The sequence below is a fragment of the Anastrepha ludens genome, chromosome 5 (genome assembly GCF_028408465.1).
Source record: "Anastrepha ludens isolate Willacy chromosome 5, idAnaLude1.1, whole genome shotgun sequence".
Lineage (NCBI taxonomy): Eukaryota > Metazoa > Arthropoda > Insecta > Diptera > Tephritidae > Anastrepha > Anastrepha ludens.
The window spans coordinates 59,226,014-59,240,433 of NC_071501.1; the positions used below are offsets into that span (position 1 = coordinate 59,226,014).

Consider the following 14,420-nt stretch of genomic DNA (forward strand, 5'->3'; position numbering starts at 1 on the left):
TTTTTCAGCTTGATCGAGTCAAAAACCACTAAGATGAACGCTTTTTAATAGCTAAAAGGAAGTAATGGAAAAATCAAAGACGGCTCTTATGGTTATACCGAAAATAGAGTTTCAAAAATGTTTTCAGAGCTGGATGAGACACTGGCATAAATGAGTTGCAGTTAATGGGGAGTACTTTGAAGGCGATAATATCACTTTTGAGGAATTAACTTGTATTTTAGATTTTCTGAGTATAATGTAATTGCGTCAAACAGTCTTCATTAGGGGTTTAGCAGAGCTTCTCTCCGGATTTGTGCTGTAAAAGTTAATGCGGCAGGTAGTTTTCATGAGAAGCTATTTCATAGCTAAAGTACAGTCGGAGGCTTGAAACCGCCTGAAAATGGGTAACCGCCATTAGAAAAACTTTCTATAATTTCATATTCATGCCCACAAAAGATCGGCCATTATGCACACCACAGGTGCAAAGTTATTATTATTAGTTAGTTTTGTTTAATTTTTTCAGAGAAAATTCAAGATTTTAAATAAACCCTGAGCAAACACTTTAGTATTATTAATTTAGTTTGAGATACCATTTTATAGCACATATGTAGATTTTATTGAAATTACCTCCAGGTTTTCATTAAGAGCGATGTATATGTGATACAGAAGCCCATATGACGTGTCCACTTTGTTACAATGCACCAAGTCATGTCTAGGTACGGGAAAATTGCTACCATCTGAAAATATAGACGTTAAAAGTATTCAGAAAAATTGTATGTACATATATATAAATGAGGAAAAAATAGTTATTGATTTTAATTTAGCTTTAATTTATTAACCTTATACTATTTTAGTTAGTCTCGGCCAGTCGTGAGACTAAAATTTATTTCGGGGGTGGTTTTGCTTAAAGTCTTCTCAATGTTAAAAAAAAATTGTTCAATGAAAAAAAAAAATTAAATTCAAATGTCAATGGAACAAATAAAGACATTTGGTCACATTATAATTAAAGGTTTGCATAGTTTTGACAATAGAATTCTGGCACTTCCTTACAGAAGCCGCATTTAAGAAGGGCGAAGAAAGTGGAAAAATTAAATCCCTTTTTGGTAAAAATGGTAGCAAAACAGTGTTTGTTTTACTTAAACGCGAAGTTACAAAGTTTCGTTAATATGACGCTATTATGTGACCTAAACATTATGACCCTAATGAATTTTTTCATGCATAGAAGAAGCAGATTCGTGGTAAATTCAGTTGACTAAAAACAAACTTTAAGCATACACTTAAGCTTGAAGTTTTAATCTCCAAGTTACGATTATTCTTACATTCCTAACTACTTTTCAAACTATCTGTACTTCTTTAAATTACAATAATATTCTTAAGTACATATATAATTATATCGACGGCAGCCGTCGTAGTCGATTGTTGGTGCGTGACTACCATTTCGAAGTGCACGGGTTCGAAACACCGAGGAAACACCAAGTGGTAGAAAATGTTGTTTGCACTAGCGGTCGGGCCCCAACTGCCAATGGCAAACCTCCGAGTGTATTTCTGCCATGAAAAAGCTCCTCATAAAAAATATCTGCCGTCGGAGTCGGCTTAAATCTGTAGGTTCCTCCATTTGTGGAACAACACCAAGACGCTGATGGTACAAGCAAAAAACATATTTGTTTTAGTAATCTTTAAAAGTAGATATCTCGAAAATGGTTACAAATAAATAAATACTTGTATAACTTTGTAGTCCTACATTAAAAATGTGAATTATTTGAAAGCTTACTTTTTTCTAAAATTTAGATACTCTTATTTTAATTTTTGTAAAAATGTGGAACCAACTGGGAATTCTTATTTATTTCAGTTTATATTTATACACGTCTTTATTTCAATACTATTATAAAATTATCTTTAATTTCACTTCTACTATTTATTTTTCGCTGAGGAAAACTCGAACACAGTTATTTATTGTTAGTGTCATTATACTACGGAGCTCTATACCCACTACAATAAAACTTGTAAAACAAGTAAGGGGTTTTAAAACTGCAGTTTGTAATTATTTATGTATAGTAATTATTTTTATTCCACATTTATTATTTTTTTTTTTTTGCTGCTGTTTGTATATACAAGGTGAAGTCCAAAATAATCAAGACTGACGTCATAAAAATATTTTTGTGGCCGCCATTTTTTTAATTAGTTAATGCGTTGGAAGTTACATCCCTAGATGACTTCCAGTGAAATCTTGGTGACATTCGGTTCAGTGGAAATGAAGTTATTGCGTCTAAAGTGTCAGTATGTTTATGTCATCGGTACAAAAATGAGTTTCGAACAAAGAGCTAATACCAAATTATGTTTTAAAATCGGTACAACGTTTAGCGAAACATTTGAATTGATGAAAAAGGGTTTACACGTTTCAGAGATGGTTGTGAGGACATAAATGACAATGAACATACGGGCCGCCCAAAATCAGTAATCACCGAAAACTCCATCGAAATTGTTCGTAAATTTATCAAAAATGAACCGAAATCATCGTTGAAATTCCTTGAATCAGAGTTGAATATCTCCAAAATATCGATTTATCGCATTTTAACTGATCATTTGTGCTTACAACAGGTCTGTGCACGTTTCATTCCGCTCAAGTTGACTGAGGACCAAAAATTGCTCAGAATTGAACATTCGAAAGACCTCATTAAAAAGGCAAGAAAAGTCGAGAACTTCCTTTACAACATTCTACCTATTCGGAAAATTGCATTTGGTCATGAAAGGAAAACGTTTTGCGTCCGTAGAGGTCATCCAAAAGGCTTGTACCGACATCCTGAAGAACATTCCGGTCAATGACCTGAAACACGCTTCCGAAAAGCTTTTAAACCGCGTAAAAAAATATATCGAGGCCAGAGGGGACTATTTTGAATAAATAAACTCGAAGTTATCAGAACAAACCTCCTGTCGTTTCTAGTTTAGCTCAGTCTTGTTAATTTTGATTTCAGCTTGTATTTACCAGTTTCATTACTATATTACTTACCTCTAAATACATTATTGCACATCCAATCAATGTAATTAATAAGAATATTGGACTGGCCACCTTGAAAACTTTCACTTTGCGGTGGTGGAAAAGATAGCCTGCCAGCGTAAAAGTGCCGAAGGCACAGCCTATTGATATTGTTAAAAGCGATATTCTGCAAGTGTAAAAAATAAAAAAAATTTTTGTCATTAGTATTTTATTATTTATTAGCATTAAATATGATATTTTGTGCGAAGTGTAAATATTAAAGGGATTTTGTGTGTGCATGCGACAGCCACAGCATTTTTCTTTGTTTTACTAAACCTACAACTTGTGCTGGATCTCCATAAAAGTGACGAATCACTGTCACTGTGCTATTATTGTATAATTTCCATTAAAGCAAAACCAAAAAGGTCCACTAAAACATAAAAAATTTCAAATTATTAACTTAATAACAGTATTCTAGATAGCAATAAAGTAACATTAAGAAAGCAGATGATAATCTGAACAAATTCCGAGTACTACAAGTGCACACTTCTCCATTTAAATTGTAAGCTGCGACACAAATAAATAAAACGTATCCTTGTTAAACAACGAATTTGTTTGACTTCGGACAACCCAATTGAAATATTAGCATTAATTATAACCTTAAAGAAGTTTACTCTATTATTATTAGTTGTTTTAAGTAAAGAAAAATCAAGGATGATAGATTCTGAGATTTGGTTATATGTAGTTGCAAATAGCCCTACCAATACGAGCATTGCAGGCATAATGCGTACTAACATTATCAGCAGAATATTAGAATCTTTCCAAAAGTGTGTATAGTGTACGGATCAGAAAATTCAGTGCTGTTTCGCCGCACAATAAAAAATGAATATCGAATATAACGCCAAGATTCCCAATTTATTCAACCGATGCCCTTTAATAAATTGCGTGATTTGGAAAAAGAAATATACTCCAAGTTACCAAAGTTAATAATAAACAGAATATAAATCAATAGACCCAGAATGCGACCTTGTGGTACGCCAGAAATTGCGAAAAGGTTCTCATTGAGCATATGAAGAATGAAAACCAATGCAAGCCAGTTTGTCGATCAGCATCTTATGTGAGACTTCATCGAAGTCTTTCGAAAAATTACTATAAATGTAATCTCATGGCTGAGTTAATTTTTTTTGTAAACAAAACAATGCCATAATCCAAGCAGACGAGGCAATCTCAGCACGCAAACATACATTGGCGCTAGCACCAACCGCGGTACTATGAAAACATTTCACTGACAAATCATTAGTGCATTTGATTTTCGCGTCACTGGAGTCAATGTAGCAGGTGTAAAAGAATATTGCCCAGTTAAAGTTATTATATATAAATACCACATTTATTTCAAAGATTTACTTTAGGTCTTCCTTATTATCCTATGATCTTCCTCATTATCCTATCCATCGACTGTTCTCAGCCGGATAGTTTTCACGTCATTTCACGCAACCTGTTGGCGGCTTCCTAGCGTCCCACAATGGAATAGTATTTGTCATGGCTAAAAAATCATATAATCGAAGTTAAGTTCCGATTTATATTTCTCTGCGACGAGTTCCTCAATCCTTTCCTGTTACTCACGTAAGAGTATTTGTGTTGGAAAAATAAAGGTAGAACAGCCATGGCGATAATAGCCAGCCCTAAGCTGGGAGATTGCATAAAAGACTGTCCAGTACTCGTGTTTGGCTTTGGGATAACCATCTTGGATGATGAAACATCCTTTTGGCACAGTAGCCTTGTACTTTCCTTCCATGAGTCTGTCACTTGACGGTCGTAGTTCCTTTTGGCGTCTACCTTAATTTATCAGGTACTTTGGTATTTGTACTATACGTTTCGGAGTATGTGGTGATCCCGGAGATCCACTTAATTTATCATGTACTTTGATATTTGTGCTACCCACTTCGGGGTATCTGGTGATCCTGGAGATCCACTAGGTCGGGCGGTTGATATGCGATTTACAAATCTGCCCGCAGTATCATTTTTCTATAATTGTTTGGTCCGTAATTGAATTCCTCGAGTGCGGGTGAAAGAAGGTCCACAATGCTATAACCTCCAATAGCACAGTTAGTTACTCACTGAGGTGGACAAATATAAGTAAAGTGCATCCTGACAGCAAACAAGTCCGAGGAACATGTTCTATCCCCGCTCCGGGGACGGGATGTTTAGTGCCCATCCCACCCAATCATGTACCCATATCAGTCTGACATCTCCCGATTGACCTCTCCAACGCGGATGCTGATGGCTTGCCTAAGCAAACCTATTGTACAGCCCAGACCTTCATAGATGCACGCAAGCTCAACCAGCAATCGTCAAGGTTTGGGTACCAAATAAGGACATGAAGGGCAATGAGGAAGGATACTCTATTCGAAATTTTTGTGAAGCATTAATTTAAAGTTCGGGCCGAATTTTCCAATTTGAGTTTATTTCATATTTATCCTAAAGATAGAGATGCTGGTTGCGGAAGAGGCGATAAAAAATTTAAGAAACATCTTTTGTACCCATTCTATTCTAGAAAATTCGTGATAAGGCCACCAAATAAATAAAACCTATTCCTACCTAGATCGAACAAACGCGGGGAACAATAATTTAATTGTGTAAAGGTCTGAGAAGTTTAAACTATTATGTCTAACAAAACCTAAAATCGAGTATGATTTTGAGCCAATTTTTTGAGAAAGCAAAATTTTGGTCAAATACACGTTTTCAACTCAATACACGAGGCACCCACTTTAATTTCAAAGCGTGGGCGTGGTTATTTCCCGATTGCGACATTTCCATTGAACAAATAAATATATTAATTTTACTTGTAGTTACCACTCACTTCGGAACTCATCTACTGAATAAAAAACGTTGGGCAAAGGTTGACAAAAATTCATAAGCAAAACGAGATAATAGGTTTTTTCGATTCACCAACAAGCTAGCGAGTAGGGAATATAATACATATTTCCGTTGAATCCAACCTTGTATATTATTTGGCAGCACCGGTTTTCCCCGCATGAAAGTATCCAAAATATAACGAAAAAGTATCCTTTCTTATACTTGGAAGCATGTAGCTTGTGAGCTAAGATGCTAAAAACAAAGTATAGTAGGCTGAACATCGCTGGTCTGTTATTACTTTCACATCAAATTTTATCGGCTAGCGAGCACAGAAGTGGTTAATCCAAATCTGTTTTATTCATCGGTTCTATTCTGGCGATAGAAAAACTATTCTGTAACACTTAGACAATGCATCATAAATGTAAAATAGAGCTTGTTTGCTTGTTATACTATTGTTCTCATTTATTTGACTTAACATATATCGGAAATCTCGCGCAAAAAATACATAAGTGTTTCTCAATCTTAGGTAAAACCACTTATCAATTTAGTGTCTTTCAAGCTTACTTTAAAATAGCTTAATTAAAAAAACGTTACTCAAGTATGCAAGAAATTTGCTTGTGAATTATCATTTTTAGGAGTGACATTGAGAAAAGTTTAAAACTGTTCTCAAGTGCTACGAGTATTAGCAACAAGTAAACAGTGAGTTAAGTAAACGCCAAAATATGTGATTTGACCGCAATGGGTAACAGATTTCTAGTAAAGTGACAGAAGTTTGCTCAAAAGCAGTTTCTTGAGAGCAGAGCATTAAATTGAATATGATACACCTAAAAACATAGTTAGCTGTAACTTTTTAGCATTACTCTAACTTAGTACTAAATATGATCACACGCCAATGTTTTTTAAGTTTAATGCTTAGAGTTTGAACAACCACAATCTTACCTAAAAGGCCAATTATAGTTGGCCAAACAAGGTTCCGGGCCTGTACAGAAATCACAGCCGGACGCACATCGGATACATGTAAAAACGTCCATGTAGTAATTGCTCACATTTTCTTGGTGCTCTTTCCAAGCAATCTCCATGATAGTACCATTAAAGCCATCCGGATGCCGCATAGAGTAGAAACCGCGCCTACAGAGGCATTGGTATGCGCCACGTGACCAACTATTTGGTGTAGATAGAATTTTGTTAGTGGTTATTATCGGCGTCTCCGTGCTGGGCGGGCGATAGTCGCACTATAATGAAATTGAAATAAAATTTATGACAATAATGGATAAAAATGGATATTTATAAAACTAGAACGACAGTTACATCACTATTATTGCAAGGTCACAATATTCATTATTACAAATGCAGGCCGGAAAATTATTATTAAAAATATGTAAAATAGTGAACGGCTTTGTTATTGTATATTCCAAAATTAAGTAGACGAGAGAAGAGTTTTTGTTTTCAAAAACGCTTTGGCAACAGCTAATTCAGAACAGAAATTTCAACAGTTTGGCACCAAATGTATTCTACATACTTAATTTATTTATTAAAAAGGATAATAACCGTTTTTTTGTTTTTTTGTTCGTATGTGTGTCTGCAAAAACAAAACGCACATCGACAATATAATCTTTAAAAACATTTCACACAACTGTTCAACCAATATAAAATCAATATTTACTTTAATAAATTGTGAAGGGAAAAATGTGAGAAAAGATTTTAATTAAAAGAAAAATGTGTATTCACACATATATTGTATTACTATTAATTTTTCGCTCTAGCTATCATGAGCACAAACGGAAAGAAATAGGTTAATAGACTTCTCCATCATTCTGAGCATTTTGGTATACATACCTATATCTATATCTATTTCGATTCCTCTGTGATGTTATGTGCACAGAATTTTAATTCTCTTAGGCACAAGTGTCCTGGTGTAAAAAATAAATTACAAAATTTATGAACTCTACTAACGTGATGAACCATTACTTAAAAAGTGAATCATATATCGGTTTTTGAGACTCATGTAATAATAATGATGTCCTAAATTTATTTCACCGCCTCTGAAAATAAACATAAACATGCGCAAATATGATACACATTCTTGAAACAATGAACAATTTTCTTTACAAATATTTTGAGGCAGGTTATTATTACATATTTTTTGCCGCAACATATAGCATCAACTCTCTTCTAGCGGCATATGATCACAGGCATGGTTGAATCTTAAACAGGGACACTTTAGTCTAGTCAACTTGATTGGCTTAAACTATTTCAACATATAGAGATTGAGGAGTCACCTCAACATGAAATGAGAAGTGAGGCTGTGTGAGCAGGGGCACAACCGATTATGACTTTCATAATAAAAGTTTCGGGAAAAAAGTTATTTTTTTAGTTTTATTTTATGTGAAAAAAATTAGCATTAAAATGTGACTTTTAATTTTTTGGGCTTGGTTAGAACCAAAAAAAGGCTTTCAGTGTAAATAAATTTCGTACCGATGGATTCTCATTACTTGTGGATTTCAAAAATATATTTTTGGTATTCTGTCATTCAGACAAAATATAGCCGAAACACAAACTAGCAGCTGTTTGATTCCCGAAATGCCAACAAAGTAAATGGCGGTTATAAATGAAATATTTTCTTTGGATGCATTCTGTAAATCTTAGCGTTATTAGGTTCAAACTGTTCAAACTTAAGAGAGCAAAAGTTTTCGTTGTAGACATATTTTGCCGCTAAAAATATAAAGCTAATGCGGCATTGATTTAATAAGTTTTTGTTTAGAGGATGTCACACGAGACTTACTATTGGAAATCATTTAAAACATATGGGGTGTATTGAAAAACTCGATATCGGAGATCCTTCTGTGCTACCAGAAATTCAGTTAACCCAATGCATTCGACTTTTGCAATTTGCAACTTCATCTGAACGAAATTGAAACTTTTCTGCTCAATGCTAATACTTTTGGCAATTGTAATTTTCAAAAACAAAAAAAGAACCGTAAAGGTATTTCAGAATATTCAACAAAAAAAATTTATTTAATTGAGAAAATATATATTATAAAGTTTTAAAAGGCAAAATTTTTCTACATTGTGGATGGAGAGATTTCAACGTAAGTCCTTAAAACGAGCTTTAATGCTGAAAAAGCTCATTGAACACTAACATTCACTATTTGGTAATTGAAGGTAAGAGGGTTGTATGCAAACTGTGATCACCGAACAACCCCCCAAATCCAATGCAGTAAATGTAAGTATGTTCAATTTAACGGCTAAAAAATATTTAAGAACGGTACCCAGTTGTCTCAATTTGAGACTTTTTTCAATAAAATCACTTACATTTTTGCATAATAGGTTTTATTTCATTAAATTAAAATGTTTTCAGTGTGCATCAGTCTTTTTATCTAAGAAACTCATACATTTAATACTCCATGTAAAAAAGTTAAAACAATTCGAAATTCTTTTGAGAAAAATAATAGTAAAATAATAAAAAATGCCGTCGAAAGGAAAGAGCATGCATTAATATTTTGTTGTAAATCCTTTTTGCTTTATTACTGCTTCATAGCGCGCTTGCACTGACATTATTAAACCCCTAGAACGTTCAGCAGGAATGGATTCCCATGCTGCATAGGTCTTTTGAAATAAGTGATCCAAATTTGTGATATTCAGCGTACGGGGTGCATTTTTTACGTTACATTTTCTTCTTAAAATTCTTTGCCACACGAGAGCTTCGAATCATTGTCATGTCTGGACCAACTCTATTAATTTTCGTTTCATTGCTGAATAAAATATAAGGGTGAATGACAACAGCACTCTTCCTGGGATCCTGTTTTGACAATCTAACCATCATTTTATCAATGTGGCTTGCAGTCTTTCACGCTTTCTTTTCTTTGGAAACGTTTTTTGCTGTTTTATACTCAGAAAAATATTTCAAAACACTCGTTTTTGAAATTGAGATTTTTCATGGCAGAAATGCACTCGGAAGTTTGCCATTGGTTGCCGAGGGACGACCGCTATTAGAAAAAACTGTTTCTTCATTTAGATATTTCACCGAGATTCGAACCTACATTCTCTCTGAATTGTGAATGGAAGTCACGCACCAACCAATTCAGCTATAGCGGCCGCCGTCATTCAAACAATATTTCTAATTTGTATTATCATTTTAAATTCTGAAGCTTTTAAAAACACCCGATACATACATATGGCATGTAGTTACCTAATTGCGATGCAAGCATTCAAATGGTGATCAGATGGCAGGTAGGGTTCTTTTGACAGATCACGCGTGACTACTGGCAAACTAAATTTATAATTTTTTAGTATTGATTGACATAATTTTGTTCAGTATTCATTAGGGCGGGTCGATTTAAAAATCGCTCATTGCTCTGTGAAAATCGTATTCTAGGGATCAAAATAAGAAACTTTGCCGAGCAATGGGCGATTTTTTTGCCTCCCCACAAAAGACACTAAAAGTTCGACCCAAATTGAGGGACATCAGAATTCGTTTTAGAGGTATGGTTCTTTCGGCAAAGTTTCTTATTTTGATCCCTAGAATATGATTTTCACAGAGCAATGGGCGATTTTTTTGCCTCCCCACAAATCGATCTGGCCTAGTATTCATTAATATTTTATCATGGAAAGTCTTAAGCCTTATTCACGTTTACAAATCGTACAACTGTATTACGAAAATCGACGTTCTGTGAAGAGTGTTCATCGCGCACTCAGGCCAACTTATGGTATTCAGCGATGAAGCCCATTTTTGTCTACGTCAATAAGAAAAATTGCCGTATTTGGGCTGAAGGGCAATCCGACGCCATTAAAGAAGAGCCATTACATTTATTGAAAACAATCGTTTGGTGTGGCCTCTGGGCTGGAGGAGTATTGGTCCATATTTCTTCAAATACGAGGCTAGCGCCAATGCAACGGTGAATGGCAAACGCAATTCATCTCTCGTCTCGGACCAGTGGATTGGCCACCAAGATCGTGTGACCAGCTGTGTTTAAGGCATTTGAAGCCAACATTACTAAAGCTATTAACGAGATACCAACCGATGTCCTCCAGCTAGTCATTGAAATTGGTTGTACGGTTGACCAAATTACGGCGCAGTTGCGGCCAAAGCGTTGAAAAGGATTATCTTTGAAAAATAAATGTCATGGATAGTTCTACACAAATACCTATAATAAAGATTGCCCAATCAATTTGAATTTTCATTATTTTATTTCAATTTAAAATTCGATAGCTCTAAATTGATCACCATTTACATATCTGTATAAATCCATTAAGTACTCACCCTCATGGTGTCACGATGGCATTTGTGTGAACCATGAAAGGCCTGCAGGTCTGCAATTGCATCGGTGGCAGGTACGTCTGTGAGGTGCAGGCGTCGGGATTGTAATTGTTGGTAATTCAAAAAGTAAATAGGGGCTTCGCATTGGTTAACTCTCAAACTGGTTACATCGATGTCAATGCTGACGAAGCCACGTAAGCCGTGCCGGCCACTTGGTGGTATAGCGATACTGTAAGATAGTATCCATTTACTTAACGTACAAGAAAAATAAGGGAATGTCCACCATCCTTTGTAGTACATGTTCGGAGGGCTTGGTGCAAATTTTGGCGATCGTAATGTTGGTGACGTGTTTTCATCTTCAAACCTAGAAAAATACAAATAACACTTGAGATATTAATTCCTATAAACTGGCATATCAAATGTCGTTAAAAATTTAAATAGTCGCAAATAGTAGGAAAATTTAAGGGACATCTAATGCGATATTCGGTTAAATTATTATTAAATAATTTAAATCATACCATGCATGTAACAATTCAAATTGTTTAACGCTTTAAAACAGACTTTATCCAAATTTATTATTTTATTAATTCATTCATTAAATTTATTTCAAAATTTAATTACATTATTACTCAACTTTGGTAAAAACGGGCTTTCCGAGTGTTAGATAAAAGTGAATGAATAAGTATTATAAAAAGAGCAAGTGACGTGGGGCGGAAACTGACTGGTTTAAGGAAAAGGTAGTATTTTAGATCTAGTGCAGACTTCGCACAAATAAACAATTATCTTACAACACAATCCTTGGTAAATTTTTTTTAAGTATTATACATTCTTATATGAATTTACCCTTTTTATTAATTATAAATAAATTAATAATAATATTACTATATCTTAAGTATTTTTTACTTTGAAAACCAGCCAGTGATATCGATACTGTGTTGGTAACTTGTTAGACTTTACTTAAAGGCAGTGGTTAACGTCGAATGAGAGCATGCTAAGTGCTTAGCTGCTTAACACTGCCAATAAGAATCATATCGTCACAATACGCCAAATCCTCGAGGAGACGCACGAAAAACAACTCTACACACACCATCTATTCGTCGATTATAAAGCCGCCGTTGATAACACAGAAATCACCCCTATCTGACTTTTTCAACCTCTCTTTGGAAAAAATCTTTTGCGCTGTCGAGCTAAACCGCACTGGTACTATCTTCCAGAGGAGTACCTGCTATTAGCACATACCGATGACATCTAGAGTAGAATGGGGTAAGATAGGTATGGGGGCACAATAGGTAGGTGGGGTTTTCGTCGCACTGTTTTTGCAGAGGTCACTCGTCTTATGTGAATTGAATACGTGGTGGGGAACAACGTTCGCGACTGTCATTTCGGCCGTCACCATTGATTAGTTATCCTAGTTCTGGCGTCGTTTAGTTTTTTGTGAGCTTTTCTCCGACATAGCATTTTTTTTATTCTACGGTGCAGTGCATTTAATGTATGTAAATATTTGTCAGGTGAGTTTTATTTTACGTAGAAAATAATGCTGAACACGAATAATGTGTTAGTTTTTTGATATTTTTGTTTTTAAAAAAAATATCGACACTAACATAAAACATGTGCTTGGGGGCACTATAGGTCAGCCGTCTGGGGGCATTATAGGTCACTACTTTTAATTGAATAAAATAAATTTTTATTGTTTTTGCAGCAAAATGGTGCGTAATTATGTGCGAAAAACGCCGAAACGAAGTGAAGAGGACGTAAAAAACGCAATCGCGGCAGTCCGAGATGGCGCTAGTGTTCGATCAGCCTCTAAACAATTTAAAATTCCGTTCGAAACATTACGTGCTCGCGTGATGAATTAAAGGAAAATTCCTAACTTTTATAACATGTGCAGTGTTCATACTCTATAAATAAAAGTTAAAACGTTAATTTCCAAGCCATGTACATTGTTCTTATAAGTCAGTATAACCAAAATGTTAGCAGATAAATAACCTTTCAAAATCTTGCTTATTTTTCAAAATCAATGCAAAAACACTGTAGCAAGAGCTCTCCAAAAAAAAAGACCTATCTTACCCCATTCTACTCTACATTATCAGCGAAACCAATCGCGCCGTATAAAGCGTTTTTCAGTAAGAGCGCTTCAACTATTTTTTTGAATAAAACACAAACGGTTTGACTTTTTTAACTAATTTTTTTTTTTTATTATCGAGTTTGAACATATACATTTAAGTATGAAATTCGATTTCTTTTGCATAACCACCGCGTGAACGTTTTACGAAGTCCAATCGTTGAACCCAATTTTCGACCACTCTTTTGCATAAATCGACCGAAATTCCAGCAATTTCACGTTCAATATTGGCTCTGAGCTCACAAATCGTCGCCGGCTTGTTACTGTAGACCAATGACTTCACATAACCCCAAAGAAAATAGTCTAGAGGCGTCAAATCACACGAGCGCGGCGGCCATTCGACCGGTCCATTTCTGGAAATAATGCGCTTATCGAACTTACTCTTCAACAAATCAATTGTAGCGTGTGCTGTGTGGCTTGTGGCCCCGTCCTGTTGAAACCACATGTCGTCTAAGTCCATACCATTCAATTGCGGCTAAAAATAATCGTTTATCATGTCGCGGTATCGATATCCATTCACAGTAACGTGGCGATCGTTCTCGTCAACGAAAAAATATGGGTCAATTACGCCGCCGGTATGTAAACCGCACCAAACAGTGATTTTTTCGGGATGTAACGGTACCTCATGAATCACGTGTGGATTGCGTTCTGCCCAGTAACGCATATTTTGCTTGTTGACAAAGCCATTTTGGAAAAAATCTGGATAATTTTCGAGCAACAGAACGAATATTTTCATAAAAAATTTGCACGATTTGCAATCGTTGCTCAAGTGTGTAGCGTTCCATGATGAAATGTACACTCATGAAGTTTACAAATGAAAACCGCCCTCCCTATCGGAAAAAAGTTGAAGCGCACCTATTGAAAAACGCTATACTTGGCATACTCAAGTTTAAACAGAAAGGTAGGCAATGTGGGTCTGTCGATGAATAAGCATAAAACGAAGTACATATATGCTGCCAATACAGCGTCTTGGACGATATGTCAATGTTGACAACCAACAATTGTGAAGGAGTTTGTTTATCTTGGGACCCACATCAACAACAAAAATGCGTCAGCCTGGAGATCAAACGGAGAATAACTCTTGCCAACAGGTATTACTTTGGGCTAAGTAGGCAATTAGGAAGTAGAGCCCCCCTCCCGGAGGACCAAAATAACATTATACAAACCGCTCATCATTCCCACGCTGCTTTATGGCACGGAAGATATTGGGTACCCTCCGCGTTGCTGAGGAG

General features: G+C 35.4%; 1 protein-coding gene across 1 annotated transcript in view; it reads right to left on the minus strand.

Moving 5' to 3' along the window:
* Positions 1–14,420, minus strand: part of LOC128863722 (probable G-protein coupled receptor CG31760) — a 65,183-nt gene that overhangs the window by 16,297 nt on the left and 34,466 nt on the right. The window contains exons 5-8 of the mRNA XM_054103029.1: positions 11,070–11,430; positions 6,749–7,041; positions 2,987–3,140; positions 607–716 (exon numbers count right to left, since the gene is read on the minus strand). Of these exons, the coding sequence (XP_053959004.1) occupies positions 607–716; positions 2,987–3,140; positions 6,749–7,041; positions 11,070–11,430 (918 nt within the window). The remainder of the gene's footprint in view (positions 1–606; positions 717–2,986; positions 3,141–6,748; positions 7,042–11,069; positions 11,431–14,420) is intronic.